Genomic DNA, 16,984 nt, shown 5'->3' with positions numbered 1-16,984 from the left:
AGCTAGTAAAAATTTTGCAGGCTGGTAGGAAATCTTGTGGACCGATAAATTTTCTCAACCCATCTTGCAAGGCTGGGATTAAAAATCATCCGTATTACATCAGTATTTGCTTATTTAACTCCCGAGTACGGCTGGGCTGACAGCAGAACGCTACAATTTTAAAGTTATCTCAAAGTGAGATAAGAACTTATAAGGCAAGCGCACTGTTTCATGACTTGGGCTAAGGAGTCGAAAATTCTCCCTCAGTGAAGAGATAAACACTAACAAGTCTATCCAACACATTGGATGCTCATTTAAAATAAATCTTCCATCATCCAACATGAAGGAATACAGATGGAAACACAGCCACTCAGTGAAGAGATGAGATCAAATTTCTTAAACCCAAACCGCTCCATTACCGAAAGCTCCAAAACAAATCTGCTTGTTCACATCCAGGCAATGATCTGAAAAATAAAGTTACCCAAGACAGCTTTTTGTTGCAAATATTTACTTAAAAACTATTATTTACAGCAGGATTTCAATACCTGTTCAAAACATTTAACATTCATCAAAAACTAAAGGTTGAAATCCAAAGCACATTTCAAGGGAATAAAACTGCAGCATTTTCAATGAAGTCTGTTAGAATTTCATAGCAAAACGACTGTTAATCATATTAGGCAATCCTATTCTAGTTGCTCAAGGCCTAGGCTCGCTGACCCCAAATTCATTTCAACAGCCTCTTCCTGTTGGTAAATTAGGCACTGTCTGAATTTGATTTATTCACCTCTGTCATGTTTGCGATCTACAAAAAGGGAGAAAAAGAAGAGATTCGGAGCCAGACAACCTTAGGGTCTGAGCCTGCCTGTGAGCCGGGGCCGGGGTGGGAAGAGGAGAATGAGGGGAGGGGAAAAAAAAAATCCGACTCCGCAGGAAAGCTGGCTACAGACACCAAAGTTGGGGGTTTCTGAACAGCTGTTACGTGGTGACGGGCAAGGTGGCTCTTTAAAAGCCGCCCCTCTCCACTGATCTTTTCCTAGCCTAGGGGTGTGCCCTCCTGCCCGCACTGTTAACACTTACTGAGTGTGCACTGTGTGTTTTTCATCTCGCCTGTAAACAGAACTTCTCTTCCTAGGGAAAAAAGGCCCTGCCATGCTGATTTAGATGCCCTTAAGTCTTTAATAGTTACGAGTAGTTTCCAATTGGCAGAAATACACGCCAGAACATGTTTCTTGCTCACTGCTTTACAGTTCCTAAATTAAACTGTCCTTTGGCTTGACTTACAGACCACTTTTACGGGTCTACCGCTAACAAAGATCGTTAAAACAAGGCCTAACGGCTACGTTCTTTCGAGCGTTGAAACCCTACTTTTATACAACCAGAATGCCAGGTATCTGCCCAGCTTGCACATCAACAAAAACCATAAAATATATATATGTATATATATACACATATATGTATATACATATCGTAAGGATTTCACTTTCACTGAAAGTTTAATTAAGGTAAGCTTACGGCCTGGCAGGCTACCACCTGGACAGAGGTGCGGGGATTTATATTATTCACTTACATGCTTCTGACAGACAGGAATGTGGCTTTGAATCCTAAACAAGTTAACATGTTTCCAAACCGCCACTTGTTCAATATATCCCTGGGCCTACCATCCACCTCAGCGTTACACTTTTGAGTAAAACCTTCTCTGACTTCAGCCATCACGATTCCAAACCGACGCTCTCTTTCCCTCCCTTAAATCCTTAAAAACGGGGGGTTGGGAAGGAAAACTGACGACCCAAACGAGGACCAGGAATTACGTGCGGCTTCAAACCGTTCCCATCATGGAGAACAATGACAATTTCCACAATTCCTTCTCCCGGAAACAGTGACAGTTGGAACAGAACTCCGCCATTTCAAAATCGAGCCTTCAACCAAACACGCCATCATCCCTCCATCTGGACTACAGATGTTGCCCCACTGTGTTACCGTCTGTCAAATGAATTACTTCAATAACCTAGTTCGTACGAACGTAGTAGACGCCCAACTCTTCTCCCGCCTTTCCGTTCCAGTGCTCTGCAAAAGTACTGTCGGGCTGACCCAACAGGAGTGGGTCTGAAATGGTGGTGGCTCTCACTTAACTGAGGAAAGAAACGGACGGAGTTTCAACTTGCTTCCTTCTCCTCTGTCTGCTTTCCAGCTGTCTTTGTGGTGCCGGGACTGCTTCCTCTTGGAATGTCATCAGTTTGTTCGGCAGCGAGGCCGGCTTTCTTTGCCAGGGCGCCCTTCTGGAGAATCTCAGTGGCTTCATGTTCCAGCACCTCAGAGGGAGTCAAAGGCTCCAAAAGAATGCTGCCTTGCTCACTGATGTCAGAACTCAGCGAATCTGGCTCGTCTCCTTTTCTGAGAAATTGCTCAAAGCTCACGTCACTCACTGTCAGTTTTAACTCCTTAGTGTTCCTCCCAGAAGGCCGCGCGTCTCCAAAACTGGAATCTTTCGTCTGGTCGTTGGGGTTTGGAGCCTCCGTGCTTTGGTATGTCTGCAATTCACTTTCACCACACGTGCAGTTCCTTGGTGCTTTCTTTACCGCTCCATCATCACTGGGATGCAAATCAAAGCAGAGGCAGAGCTTACTGCCCTTGTCCTGGCTTTCTTGAGCGGAGCTCCCTTTCATAGCTGAAGCTGCTCTTCTTTCTTCATTCTTCACTTCCAGTGAGACTTGCACCGGTTGTCCAATGCTTTTGCTTTCTGCCTCCCCTGAAGACCCACTTTCTGCTTTGCTGAAAAACAAGGTCACATTATTCTTTTTTTAACCTTTTCACTTGGTAAAACAAGACAACCATCATCTTCAACAGGTTACTGTGTTCATGAAGAAAGGTCAAGAGACATGTGCATGTAAAAATAGGGTGCTCATTTATTTAAAAAAAAATATATGTAAATGCAGGTGTGAGATTAATTCAATCACATTTATTGAGAGCTTACTGTGTGCAGAGCCCTGCACTTAATAAGATTCATTTCTCATCTTATTTCTGACCAGAGATCATCAATGGTATGCAAGGCCTTATGCTCAACTAGGCAGTGTGGTCTATCAGAAAATCAGGGGGCCTCGATTCTTATCTAGTTCCGGTTCTGTGACAGGCCTACTGTGGGACTTTGGGGTGAGTAGCTTAACCTCTCTAAGCCTCAGTTTCTTCATCTGTTAAATGAGAATCATACCTACCTCATCACTGGGATGTTGTGAGCTTAAAATGAAATAGGTGAGGTGAAAGAGCTTCAGAAAACAGAAATACTGTAAAAATTAAAAAGGTAATACTGGAACCAGTTGGGGGGTGGGGAGAGGAGAGAGAGTGTGTGTGTGTGTGTGTGTGTGTGTCTGTGTGCTGGGGGGGAGAAGAGGGCAGAAACTCCCAGAAAGGATTATGTACATATCTGTAATTTCATTTATTTGTATTGATATCTGTCTCCCCAACCCTAGAATGTAAGCTCATGGTGGGTAGAGAATGTTTATTGTTGTATTGTACTCTCCCAAGCACTCAGTACAGAGCTCTGCACACAGTTCGCGCTCAGTAAAAAGAACTGAATGAATGAAATAGTCCAGTATTCTGCTGACAGGTGGGCAATGTGACCGAATCATTTTAAGGCTTAAGCTACTGATGTTCTAGTAAACCCATAAAAGCCATCATAAAACACAGTTACGTGGTGAAGTGTCTTCAGTCCTGGTAGGAGTCGGGAAGGAAGAGGCACACTTCTCACCTCTGCCCACCCACCCCTCTTGGCTTCTGGAACAAATAAACAGAGCATCCGCGATTCTTCTGCCCTATCAGTGAGTACAGCAATCAGAAAAACTCTCCTGTGGTTACGGTTTTGACAGCTCTGCTTGAAATGTGACTCTGCAATTGCAGGGTGAAGATAATTGCCTTAGACCCTCCTGTCACACTACAACAGCAAAAAATGGGCTAAGTGTTCCAGTTTACTCACCACTGAGAGTAACCGCAGTTACCTTTTGGAAACAATCAGTTAATGTGTCCAAAAGCAGAAAGCTAAATCACTAGCCTCTATTTCCTCGATCTCCTTTCCTCTTGCCTTGTAAATCACGTAATGAGATAAACATGATTTCCACTCAGGCACAAGGATAGCAACAATCAACCCGCCATTGGCTAGGTACCTTCTTTCTCTGTGGTTTGTACTTTCTGGGAAAGATCTGATTTCTCGTTCCCAAAATCGCCTGAAAAAGTAAAACCCTCATCTGTCTGACATGCTTGTAACTCTTTTGGGTCACACACACAAAAAAATTATTGTTTCAACCCCAGGGCTTAGCACCTACTAAGAGCTTAATAAATGCCGTTATTTTTAAAACAGGAAGATGGATGTGAAAGAGTTGGGCTACACCATCACTGAGGTGTGTGTATATGAAAAAACAGGGGGGTTGAGAAGTGCCTCCTGACATATTTGGCTTTTTAAACAGAAATGTATTTGTAAACAGTCTACTTGTCTCACAAGTGCTTTACAGCAGAGGTTTCTAAATACCTACTTAAGAAATCATGAGCTCTCGAGCTGGGACTTCTATTCTGAAGAAATGGCACGTGAATGGCTGGAATCCAGAGAAGCAAATTCCAAACGCTGCACTGCTCTGGAACCAAGATGTGGGCTTTTAAAGCCATCAGAGCTTTGATTTTTGTTGGGTTTTTGTTTTGTTTTGGTTTGTTTTTTGGTGGGGAGAAGAAAATAAAGAGGGACAGAGGGTAGGCTAGGAGGGAATAAGAACCAAGCCAATATTTTCAGTTGTCATTTTTTTAAAAGGGCCTGGTCTTGAAGAGGCACACTAAACCAGGGTCATCGCAAGTGCAAGACATTGGACGGTGTAAAGTAACTTAGCCTGGCAGAGCACTTGGCCAAGGGCAAAGTCTGCACCTCTAGTGGCAACCAGCCAGCCAGGGCCTAGGCGCTTAACTCCGAGTACGGGGAGTTCAGCCTCTTTCTCTTCTAGTCTCTGTATGTCTCGTTCCCAAAGCCCTCTCGTTCCCAAAGCCCCCTTTAAAGAGGATGTGGAGTGGCAAAGGAAACAAGGAAGGATCTGTGACGAGACAGAAGAGCACCGCAGTGACAGGAGAGGAGTGACAGCCCCACAGTGTTGTCAGGAAAGGTGAAAGGGGAGGGCAATTGTTTTTCCCTTCCCTTCTGAGGAGGGCAAGGATGAAAGTAGCAGGAAAAGTCTTCTTGACTTTATGGTTGTTTTGGTTTTAAAGGATAAAGGTCTGTAATAAGTAAAACTTACTGCTTCAGAAAAAAAAAAACCACGTGTAACAGCAATTTTTTTAAAAATTATTTAACTTACAACAGAATTTCACTGGTGTGCAATAAACACAGATGCTGTCAAAATATATTTTTCCCTGGCGTTGTGGGACCTTCAAAGTAATAAATAATGAAGTCTCTTCTTCTTTCTCAATTTGGAAATTGGCATTGGTGATAAAATTGTGAGTCGACTGACAAAATCATTAGATTGTAAATCCTTAGGAATAGGGACATGGTCTTATTTTTTATGTACTTTCTTATGTGCTTAGCATAGTGCTGGGCATAGAGTGAGTTCTCAATAAATACCACAGATTGACTGATTAAATGAAACATAACAACAAAGATCCGAGTAGGCTGAATAAAGTTAGCATTCAAAAATCAAACTCTACATTGAAAGACTGCAATAGTGTGGAAATATTTTGTAAATGTTCCCCCACCAAATACCTGCAAAATAACCCGGCCCAAATGTTCTTTTGCATACTTGAATTTCAAGAGATGAAGCTGTTCCTTACATTTACCTTTCAGAAGCTGATGTTCCTGTTTTTCCGTCAGACGTATTAGGTCTTGAATTTTTCTGTAATGATTAATGACAATTTTCCTTTACATCCAAGACAAGATGATTATTTTACAACACAATCAAAATACCACGTATTCCTAATTCTCCATCTACCAGTCATCTCAGGAGTAATTTTACACAGTAACGTCTTCGGCTTAGAGGGAAAATTATGGATACCAGATTTCCATTCAGTTGTTTGGAAAAGGGAAGGAGGACAATGAAAAGCTGGAAAACAGGCACTGGAAAAATCTCTAGAATTCTATAACGAGTCTTGTTAAAGATGTTCTTATATTTTTTTTGAAGTGACAACCTTTAGATAAGGAGCTGTTTCCTGATCAATGATTCAGGCATTTCTCTGCCTACACCTCTTCACAAATGTGAACAAAAATTCTATCTGCAAATAAACACAACACTGAATTGGAGGCTTGCAAAATACAAATAAGACAGGATTTGGACTGAGATGAACAAATCAATCAAGGGACGGACCCTGACAGGCACCTTTGAAATTCTGGCTGAACACTCAATTCGGGATCCTGGAATAATGCACCATCGTTTCTAAACATGAGGCTGAGGGAGCACTGCTCGTTAGGGACAAGGACTGTGTCTGTTGTCGTAGTGTATTCTCCCAAGCGCTTAGTACAGTGCGTGGCACACAGTAAGCGCTCAATAAATACGACTGAATGAATGAATGAAAAAGCTTCGGGATGAGAACTAGTTCGGCGAATACATAAGGTGAAGCAACTCTGCCAGACAAATCACCCCAAAAAATTTAACTGAGAAACTCAATACGAAAAGCTGATTGAAAAGTTATGGAAATGATGTCTTTCACAGTTTAAGTGTTTGAACTATTTCAAGTAGTCTGTTTCTACTCAATGGAAAATATGTCACACTAAGCATTTCACATAGTTAATATACAAGGAGCTTTTAGATCCAAAATTAAAATATTACCTCAAGCTGAGATTCTTGTTCTGTACCGGTGATTTCATTCTTTAACCTGGTGAAAGAAAAATTGATATTCAATATGTTACAGCCTCTTGTTACCAGTAATTAGAAGAGGCTACCTTTCCATGACTAAAATGTTGGTTATTTAAATAAAATCAAATTTAGATCCATACATAATTCATTTTAAGTGCCCTAAGTAAAAGGTTAACAAACTGACTCATGTTTTTCCTGTACTCTACAATATTAACATTTCAGAGACAAATAATTTTTCATTAATTTTGACCAGCCAATGCTTACTACGCATTTTAGTTGACAAAAACCCATTTCTGTCAAGTACCTCTCCGAAGATAATCAGTCCAAGCACTGTTAAATTAAGGCTTAATCTAGGAGTGCTATTATGGGAAGGGAATGTGTCTACTGTTTTATTGTACCTTCCCAAGCATTTAGTATTATGCTTTGCACACAATAAGTGTTCATTAAGTATGTCTGAATGAACAGAATACACTAAATATAGGGGCACTTTATTCTTTACCTGACTTAAATAACCTAGCACCATGCAGGTTTGCATGATAAAGTGAAGTCATTGGGAATGCTGTAAAATAGTGAAAATGACCTCTAACTTTTGAAGGATATACTGCTCTCCCTAAACCTTTACAAAGCCCAGCCTACAACATTGGATTTGCTATAAATTATTTAAATTTATTGACTTCTCAAAGCACATTAATTAAACAGCTTATCACAAACATCACCATGATTGATTTTCCTGCATTTGTATGAGAAAATGGTACTGCTGAGAAACAAAAAATTCATCAGTTGTAGTATAAAATCTAACTTGTCATAGGCCTTTGTTTTAGAAAACTCTTCATTGCATCTCCTTTGTGGCTGTTGCCCCAAAGTCAATTTTAACATGCTCAAATAGGGTATTCTATCTACCACACCTGATCTGAAATGTTATTAATCAAGAATTAAATGATTCATAGCCTCGGGAGGGTTTAATGGCTGCTCCTACAATGAACAATATATTTAACATAAGCACTAGCTCTATTGATTTAAATTTCAATGGGGAAAAAAAAGAGAAACCACTAGCGTCAGGATTGATATGCTAGGCGTCCTAACTGCTATCCTCGTGGCTGACAAGTCAATGCAAAGCGGTGCAGGCAAACACCTCTTCAATAATCTTTATGTGCTCTCTGTGGACACATTTCAAAGATTATGTCTATTAATGATATAGCTTTACTCGAGTATTAGTAATGACCTTTACGGTGCTGTGCAGCAGCGTTTACGTTTATTTTCGTTATTACAGTCTGATTTATGACACAAAATATGGCAAATATATTAAAGAGAGGACTAACAGCACATTCCTTTTTGTAGCCCTGCTGCTATACTGGGCCCGATAACTAGCAGCTAATTAAATAAACAGAAATATTAACAGAGTAAAACTACTGCAACGACTGCTTGCGATAAATGGGACTTTTGCCATTTTTGGGGTCAGGGATTTGAAGTTATCTGAAGCATTTAATAACAGCAGCGATAGTAAAGATGAAGTAACGGACCTCATGTGCTCAATATAGCTTCAGTGATTTCAGTGTGGACTATTCAAAGCAAATTTTTAGTAGTAATTTGTAAAACAAAGATATCATTTGGGGAAAAATTCTGTAAAGGCAACTGGTGGAACAGGGAGAACCTATTATATGACATCAAAATACAAAATTTAGAGAATGAGGGGTAGGTAGGGTCTGTTAATATGGTTTTCAAAAGCATTTCCTTTCTAACCTCATCTATCGTGTTGATAAGCATTTCTTTAAACATTTCTTTGTGGGTGAGATTTTTGCCTAGCTGCTTTGATCCATTTAAGTTCTTAAGAAAGGGAAAAAACACACAGTATGTGGCACAGCGGATAGAGCACGGGCCTGGGAGACAAAAGATCATGGGTTCCTAATCCTGGCTGCTTTGGGGCCATGGGCAAGTCACTTTACTTCTCTGTGCCTCAGTTACCTCATCTGTGAACTGGGGGTTGAGACTGTGAGCCCCACAAGAGATAGTGACAGTGTCCAAGTTGATTTGCTTGTAATCACCCCAGCGCTTGGAACCCCAGTACAGTGCCTGGCACACAGTAAGCACTTAAATAACACAGTTATTATTATTACTATTATTATTATCATTACCCATGGCTAATCTGTGTTTAAGCCGAAACGTAAATGCTCATTTTTCTCTTAAATTCAGTCACAGTATTCCAACCATGTCCACCAAGGACACCACGGAGATCATAACGGAGGAGCTAAGAGACTAGGAATACCATCCAAAAAGTGAACATTCTAGATCATCTGTTTCTCGCCTCAACAAGGCTAAACAGCCCCACTAACTTCTGAGTAGCCCAAATCTGCAGTGGTCATTTGCTCCCCGTTCACGGACGCCTACTATTACACAGAAAGAGGTCAGGAACGAAAAAGAGCAGGATGAGTTGTCTCTCCATGTCTCCCACTAATATCCGCTCCCAAGCTGCTCTGTCGATATGGAACGGTCAGAGTTGAAAGTTCGTTTGTCATGCTGGTGGAGAAAGTCACCTCCACTTCATAAAAGAACTAGAAATACTGTCAAGCTTTGGCACTGATCCAGTTTTTTCCTAAGATTCTTTTTCCCCCCACCCTTCCCAGCCACACCCTCTTTACATTATCATTCCAAATACCTGAACATTTTCTTTACTTCCTAGGGTCTAAACATTCTCAGCTCAGTAATCTAAAAATATTAAATGTAACATACAGAAAGTGCATAAAATCTGAGCAACATACAGTCCTTCCATCTTTGGATGTCAGTGCTTTATGAGCAGTAACTCAATCCTCACTTGTATGATCAAACATTTTTAATCCCTATTTTCCTGGTGAAGAAACTGGAGTCCTGAAGAAATCAGTCCTCTAGTCTAGTCACAAGGAATTAATCAGCACTAAAGAGGCCTGGGACCCAGCTCTGGTTCTATCAACACTTTATTACCATCTTATATTGTTATATTGTACTCTCGCATGGGATAGTGGGTCATGGGTTCTAATCCTGCCTCCACCACTTGTCTGTGTGACATTGGGCAAGTCACTTTACTTCTCTGGGCCTCAGTTCCCTCATTTGTAAAATGGGGATTAAGACTGAGCCCAACATGCGACGTGACAACCTTGTATTTATCCTAGCATTTAGAACAGTGCTTGGCACATAGAAGGCGCGTAACAAATACCATCATTACTATTATTACTTAATACAGTGCTCTGCACAAATTAGGCGCTTAATAAATACAACTGATTAACTGGTTCCAAGTCAAGACAGCCGTGTCCCGCACACAGTGGGAGCGCAATACATATTACTGTCAGGATGAAGATGATGATGATACTGTAACAAGCCAGAACCAAACTATGAACATTTCAATATCATGATACAGAGTCAAAGAAATGGAAATGTTTCATAACAATCATCTTGATAGCTCATTTAGCAATTGAACAAGCAGTACTTACAAAAACTCTCAACAGGAATGGTTTGTGGGATTTGAGAAAGGAGAGAAAATAGTTTACCTATAATTCTTGTTCCCTAAAGCTACCTGTTGAAATGGTGTCCCAAGGTGGGAGACAGGCTGAAATTTGCTCGGCTCAAAGTTCTGAGCTAGTTACCTGTAACAATGCAGCACAAGGCTCATTTCCATCTGCAGATACTGTAAATGACTACGAACTGCCTTTCCTTCACATGCTACAAGTGCAGTGTAACACAATCTCTAAAAAACAATAAACGCCAAACTATGCTCCAACAAGAGGGAATAGCAGGCCAGAGTGGTGACCTCTTTCAACAACATATCTTCAGAGAACAAGAATTACTGGAAAGTAATCTTCTATTCTCCACAGACACCTGCTGAAATAGATCCCTGGAGTCCCATGGATATTTACTGGGAAGAAGACTAAACAATACCAAAAAGAAAAAAGAAAAAAGCTAATTTGGTTTTGTACTTGGCTCCTTATACCAAGGAGTTTCACGAAAACTCATGGGGCACAATCCCACATAACACAGTCCTCCTCCTCCATTCCCTCTGTCTCCTAACAGCTTGGGAGACTAGGAAATGAGCTACTTCTCCCCCAAAATAGATGCTCCTACACTGAAGGCTCTGGCAAGAACCGATGTTTCGGGACCACCTATTGGGAATCCTCAAAGAGATTTTACTAGCAATTAACGACAACAGAATCCGCTCTATGGCCTACTACTTACATGGACAGGCTAGTCTGAATTATTGGCCCAAGATACAAGTGATAAATGCAACTGGCTTCTCAGAATTAATTATCTCTAATGTGAGGAGAAGAGGAAAATGTCAAAACCAAAGGCTGAACTCTCTGGGATTTAGTCCAGGTTTTAAAAGCACTACCACCCTTTTCACATTAGACCTAGGCAGAAGAGGTGGCTAGCACCATTGGGAGTGGCAAGTGACTGACAGGTCGGGTCGATGCTGGAAAAGCAGAGATATACTGGAAAGAACTGAAAACTAGACTAATTTTCTCCTCCCTCCAAATGCAGTGATGAATCAGAAGTGGTTAAAGCGATGACCACTGGAAATAAATGGATAGAAATACTAAAGGGATGGGGGGTGGGAGGAAAAAGTACCAGATTCGATAACACCTGGAATACCACTTCACTGGAATGAACACTTAAGGATAGTGAACCTCCTAGTTAAAAACTGCAATTTTTTCGGTTGTCTTCAGAGAGGAAAAAAAAAGCCAAACATCTTGAACCAAAAATGCATTCATTTCTACGACGATTCAGCTTTGTGTGAAAGGAATGGTGTCTAAGAAGAAGAGATAGATAACGGAGGGCAACATTCCAGGGAGCTGGCAATGGGCATCTCCCATAAGCCAGAGCTCTGCTCCTTGCCCTAGGTGAGTTAAGCCGACGGGTCCCATGGAAGCCAATCTGAGGGGCCCATCCAGGCCAGCACAGAACATGGCTTGGGAGACTTCTTCCTCCCTCCTTCTCGGCCAGGGTGAATATTTAAGAAGACTTCGTTTCCCTGCTGCTGCTGGAACCTAAGAAAGACCCGACTGCGTGAGCAATCCCAGAACCCCCCCACCCCGAGAGCTTCTGAGGGGTCCTAGCCCCTTCAACCAACCATTTGGCCATCCCGTGCTAGTAGGTCCTTTTCAAAATCTAAGGTTTGGAAAACTGGATCCAAAGGATCCAGTCCCACAGAGCTAGACCACAGAAAGGGGTGGGAGGGGATGGGTGGGGGAGAAAACACACAGAAACACATTTTAATTTCCACATTATCATTTACAGTGAGGTCCTTAACGAGACCAAAGAGAAACCTAGTAGAAGCACAGATAGAATCAGACTCCTCTATTAGATTAAACAACAGCTATTATTATTTATAATGAGGGAAATAAAACCTACTCAGAGAAACTGAAGGGGATCAATTTGCTTGTTTAAAGGGGAACAGAATTCATGGGAAAAAAATTAAATACACAAGCTCAGAAGCAGCATTCTAAGCTCCTAGACTTCAGTAGCAAAGTAAAAGGACTTAGTGGCCACAAAACTCTAAAAAAAGAACCCTTCGAGAATGCCTTCTGGGGTAGTTAAGGAATTATGCACAGACTAAAAATCTTTAAAAGAAAAAAGCTGGTCTACCTGGAGACTAAAGGTTGCTGGCTTACTTTCTAGAAAGGTTATACTGACCAAAAAATATTCAAAAACATCACTTCCTAAAATTCTGCTCATGGCCTATCGTATGAAAAATGGAATCCATGTCGATGGTTGGGGTTTCTTTTCTTGGGAATCAGAGGACGTGGGTTCTAATTCCAGCTCAGCCACTTTTCTACTGTGTGACCCTGGGCAAGCTGCTTAACTGCTCTGTGCCTCAGTTACCTCACCTGTAAAATGGGGATTAAAACTGTGAGCCCCATGTGGGGCAACCTGATAACCTTGTATCTACCCCAGCGCTTAGAACAGTGCTTGGCACATAGTAAGCACTTAAATATCATAATAATAATCATTTAAGGCCGCTTTAATGGATCTGGGCAGCAAAAGACCAGATGAAATGAACTCTAGTTAAGTGAGTTTAAGAAGAACAGGAATTTTAATTCAAATTTCAAAAAAATAAGAACCAAGAGGCACAAATGGGAACTATTCCAAAAAAACAATAATCCGGCATGGCAACTTCCTAAAGCGAATTTAACCATATTTAACCATAACCTAGACTGTGAGCCCCAGGAGCAAAAGGGGTCTGTGTCCATGATTAACTCACATCTACCCCAGTGCTTATGAACAACACTTGATACAAAGTAGGTGCTGAACGAATACCATAATAGTAATATTTGAACAATCCCACATTGACCTGGACAGGGATCTTGTCAGCTAACTCTAGCATACTAGATTACAATGCCCGGCATAAAATAAGCTGCTCAATCAATACTTCTGATGGACTGGCAGAACAAGCCAAAGTGTGGAAATCGAAGGCCAATGTAGGGATTGAAGTGTGCATTTTACCTCAGTTTATCCTCACTTCGCATCTGCTTTAAGTTGATATCAGAGACTCTTGACCCTTGTAGGGTGTGAGCTCTACTTCCACAGAAGCTTACTGGCTCTTTTCCTCCCTCCCTGCAGTCGAGAGGAGTCAGAGTATCACGGTTCCTGGGTCCCAGAATCACAAATTTGATGATTAGAAGCCACAGACAAAGGACTTCCCTGGGAATCCCCACATTATTACTAGCCCAATGACCCTGAGCCAGTTTGGCAAGCAAGGGGCTAGAATCGGGCTGCTGCTACAATTCAGAGTTTGAAAAGGTATTTTAGTGGGGAAGCCGTGGAAATCTAAGCGATGGTTTAGCAATCAAACAACAGTACTGCGAAGGTAACTGTCTGAAAAACTGTCATGTACTAGACCTGGCTTGTGGACTTATGAAAGCAGTGAAACTAATATTAAAAAAAAAAATACATGGACAAAGAAAAACAGCCACATGGGTTTTGGAATATAAATAAATCAAGCTTGAGAGCTCTTTTCCACCCCACAAAAAACAGGATTACTTGCTGCAGAAGGCTGACTAGAGCATTTACACTTTCAGAATTCTGCAAAACTGGCTTATTTAAGAATTTAGTTCAAGTACTGAACTTGTTTCAAAAGTGATGACTTTAAGCTGCTTGGCAAGAGTATGTGTGACTTAAAACCATCCAATGACACAATGACAAGCAAGTCAAGGTCCTGAGAACGGCAGTGGCTAGCAAAGGACTTACTGGTTCTGGAAAAAAAAAAAACAAACCAACAACAACCCCCCCCGCCCCCCACATTTCCAAAAATATCCCAACAGTTATGGAGCAGCGGCGTGGCACTTGAGGATGATTTTTTCAATTGAGAGAGCCTACGAAAGACTCCATAAGAGACCCAAGAGAAATGTGTAGAGTTAGGGTTAGAAAAGAACTAAAAAAAAAAAAAGGAGGCAGTCTGGAAAAATGTGAATGGATAAACCTGGCGCGAAAGAACACAACGGAGGGCTACGTAATGACGGGAAGAAATCCGAAAGCCAGCAACGCTGCAAAGACCTCGGGTGAGAATGAGCAACAAACTGAACATGGCAGCCAAAACAGGTCATGCTCTCATGGGATGCGGATGCAGAGACAATACGCCATGGGACGAGTTTGGGCAATGTTTCTCTACAAACCTCTGTGGGGCTACACCTTGGACTTTGAACTTGGCAGATTTGGAAGGCTGAGTCCTAGAAGAAGGAAGGCAGGGCGGGAAAGGGGAGAGCGGGGGCGGGGGATGTTCAAAAAGACAGCAGCCAAAACAATTGCGGTTCCGACTCCCAAGTTACGTCAAGACTAAGATGGCTGATGGGCTTCCTGGCCAGATTGGGACTACAGAGCTGGCTTCCAATGAAGAGCCACAGCACCAAAGGGCAAAACCTGCTCAACCTGGTGTGCCTGGGGGCCTTCTGGGCCTTCTCGGCATCAGACTTACGGGAGGCCAGCCATGTAGCAAGGCATTCTCCCCAAGGTCTGACTGCTTCAGGCAACAACCAGGAGCAGACCCCACACGCGGACTAATCGCGATCCTCGGAAAGGGAGAACAGGCACCGGCTGTGTCCTTCGGAGGGGGACACTGTCCAGGTGTGCCCTGGAAATATTTGAAAATCGCTGGGCTGATTCTGCATCTGAAAAATAAGAGAAACAGCACAATAACAGACAAAGAATGGAAAGAAAGACAGTTACCTGGCTACAAACTGAGATTCAAAAATGAGAAATCGATTGAGGAAACAGGGACAGACCCAAAAGGAACGAACAGCTTTACCTCTTGGCACAAACATAGGTCAATGCCAACATGCTAAAAGGACGGGAGAAGATCATACGCAAATTTAGGCAAAGGTAGAAAGGACTATAGCAAAGCAAAGTGGTTTCTGGAGAAAGCCAGCTAGATGAAACACTGTTGAGGACCTGACAGAAGACTAGGTGCAATGAAAATCAAATCCGTTTTTATGGTGAAATGAGTGGGAAAATGGAAGTCACTGGCCTCTGAGTGGGAACACGTTAACCGCCTACTGGAGGATGAGCACACCTCAGAACCTTGAATTTAGGAAATTCCAACCTGTCTTTGATCAGATTACAAGTTTCCTAAATGGGTAACCTATTTCAACAAGTAGCTTTACAATGATGAAACACTGATACTTTTCCATATATGAATCATACGACACTGCTAAGAATCACTGGCCGTTAAAATGCATTAAATAATTTTAAACTTACTCTGAAAGGTTTTCGGGCGATGAGGTACCTATGGAAACTGAAATGAAAAGAAAGATTTTAGACTTAAAGTGGGTTCTGAACTAATATGCCCACTGAAATTCTACTGAAACAAACTGTGGTGGGTCAAAATGCTGAATACAGTTCATTAATTAAAAGTGTACACTTACCCTTCTCTAACACCACTTGGCAAGTGTGGGTATCTTTTTCACACAAGTGGCTAGCCAGACTGTCTAATCCGGAACCATCGGCCAGGAAATCACAGTTAAGGCACACAGCAGAAATGCCTCTAGAAGATAAAACCAGACAAATCGGAGAGTAACTAGAAGACAAACCAATTCCAAGAGCACCAATTCCCCGAGGTCAATGTGTGGCCCACAGGACCAATGTGAGACTGAGTGGAAAGAGCAGGGGCTTGGGAGTTAGAGGACATGTGTGCATTGTGTGTATGCATGTATGCATCCCTTCTCTGGCTGTGGGTGTGTGTCTAACTTTTCATCTCCCTGGTTTTGTGTGTGTGTCTGTGTGTGTACATATTTTAGACTGTATATAGTCTTCCCCAATATATGCATGTGCCTCTGCAGTTTATCTCTCCCCTAGTCACAACCCTGCCACCCATCCCCAAATTCACCCCCTAGATCAGACTGAAAATCTGGCACCCTTGACTGAGTATAGATCTACGATGGTTCAACTTGGACTTGAACACTTTTTTCCATGGACCCAATTTGATTAGGACCCTTTTAAACTGTAAAATCTTCACGGTCCCAAATGTGTCAATTATTCCAGTACTTGGAACTTCAACCCAGACACTGCTGATTTTGTTCACTAATATATACTAACACAGGCCACAGCCCAGGTTTAGAACTCAACTGCGCAGATGAGTGATGTGACACAAAGGGGACAAAGGCTGGGGGGAACATCAGTGAAATTTGGTTGTCAAGGATAAATAGCTAAATTTTAAGAAAAGGATGGACAAACAAGTAATGTCCCAAAAGTAACATTGTTCTACCCCTTATTAACATGAGCATGCAGAAGCCTCTCTAAGAACATTTTGTTTAAAAAAGGGGGAAAAAAATCCCTGAAATACAAAGCTTGGATGAAGTGTAATTTTTGACACTAGCGCTTGACAACAGCCTTTCAAACAGTCGTGTATATTGAACAATGATCTCAACTAAACTGCCCTAGGCAATATCAACATCTGTTCTGTGAGGTTCTAAGATTATTAGGAACAGAACATTATTTCATACTACCACAAATTAAGTAAGGGGAAAAAGGTAGGCCAAAGCAAAGTAAATTAACTCTCCTTCAAAAGGGGCACAAACTGGAATGCTGGATGCCACAAACATCTTCTATGCTTAGGGATGAGAATATTTACGTAACTCACTGCATTTGATTGCTCTGAAACATAAAGGGTTTTTTTTTTTTACTTCTGCCTTCCTAAAACAAATTAATAGCATATACTGGGTTATAACTCCCCCACCTCC

General features: G+C 41.7%; 1 protein-coding gene across 4 annotated transcripts in view; it reads right to left on the bottom strand.

Annotated features, from left to right (window-relative positions):
* Window positions 1-470: 470 nt before the first annotated feature.
* Window positions 471-16,984, bottom strand: part of ZNF280D (zinc finger protein 280D) — a 66,230-nt gene continuing 49,716 nt past the window's right edge. For 3 of the 4 annotated variants that reach the window (XM_038750125.1, XM_038750124.1, XM_038750126.1), the window contains 5 exons: window positions 15,671-15,789; window positions 15,504-15,540; window positions 6,765-6,810; window positions 5,779-5,834; window positions 471-2,748 (listed from right to left, as the gene is read on the bottom strand). In XM_038750125.1, coding sequence (XP_038606053.1) covers window positions 2,133-2,748; window positions 5,779-5,834; window positions 6,765-6,810; window positions 15,504-15,540; window positions 15,671-15,789 — 874 coding nt within the window. In that variant the 3' untranslated portion in view covers window positions 471-2,132. Of the gene's footprint in view, window positions 2,749-5,778; window positions 5,835-6,764; window positions 6,811-14,724; window positions 14,918-15,503; window positions 15,541-15,670; window positions 15,790-16,984 lie in introns of those variants that run through there. The other variant, XM_038750128.1, reaches the window with a different exon arrangement.

This window comes from Tachyglossus aculeatus, chromosome 8 (genome assembly GCF_015852505.1).
Source record: "Tachyglossus aculeatus isolate mTacAcu1 chromosome 8, mTacAcu1.pri, whole genome shotgun sequence".
Classification (NCBI taxonomy): domain Eukaryota; kingdom Metazoa; phylum Chordata; class Mammalia; order Monotremata; family Tachyglossidae; genus Tachyglossus; species Tachyglossus aculeatus.
Note: the sequence above shows the minus strand (reverse complement) of the source record. Positions and strands in the feature narration are given on the sequence as shown.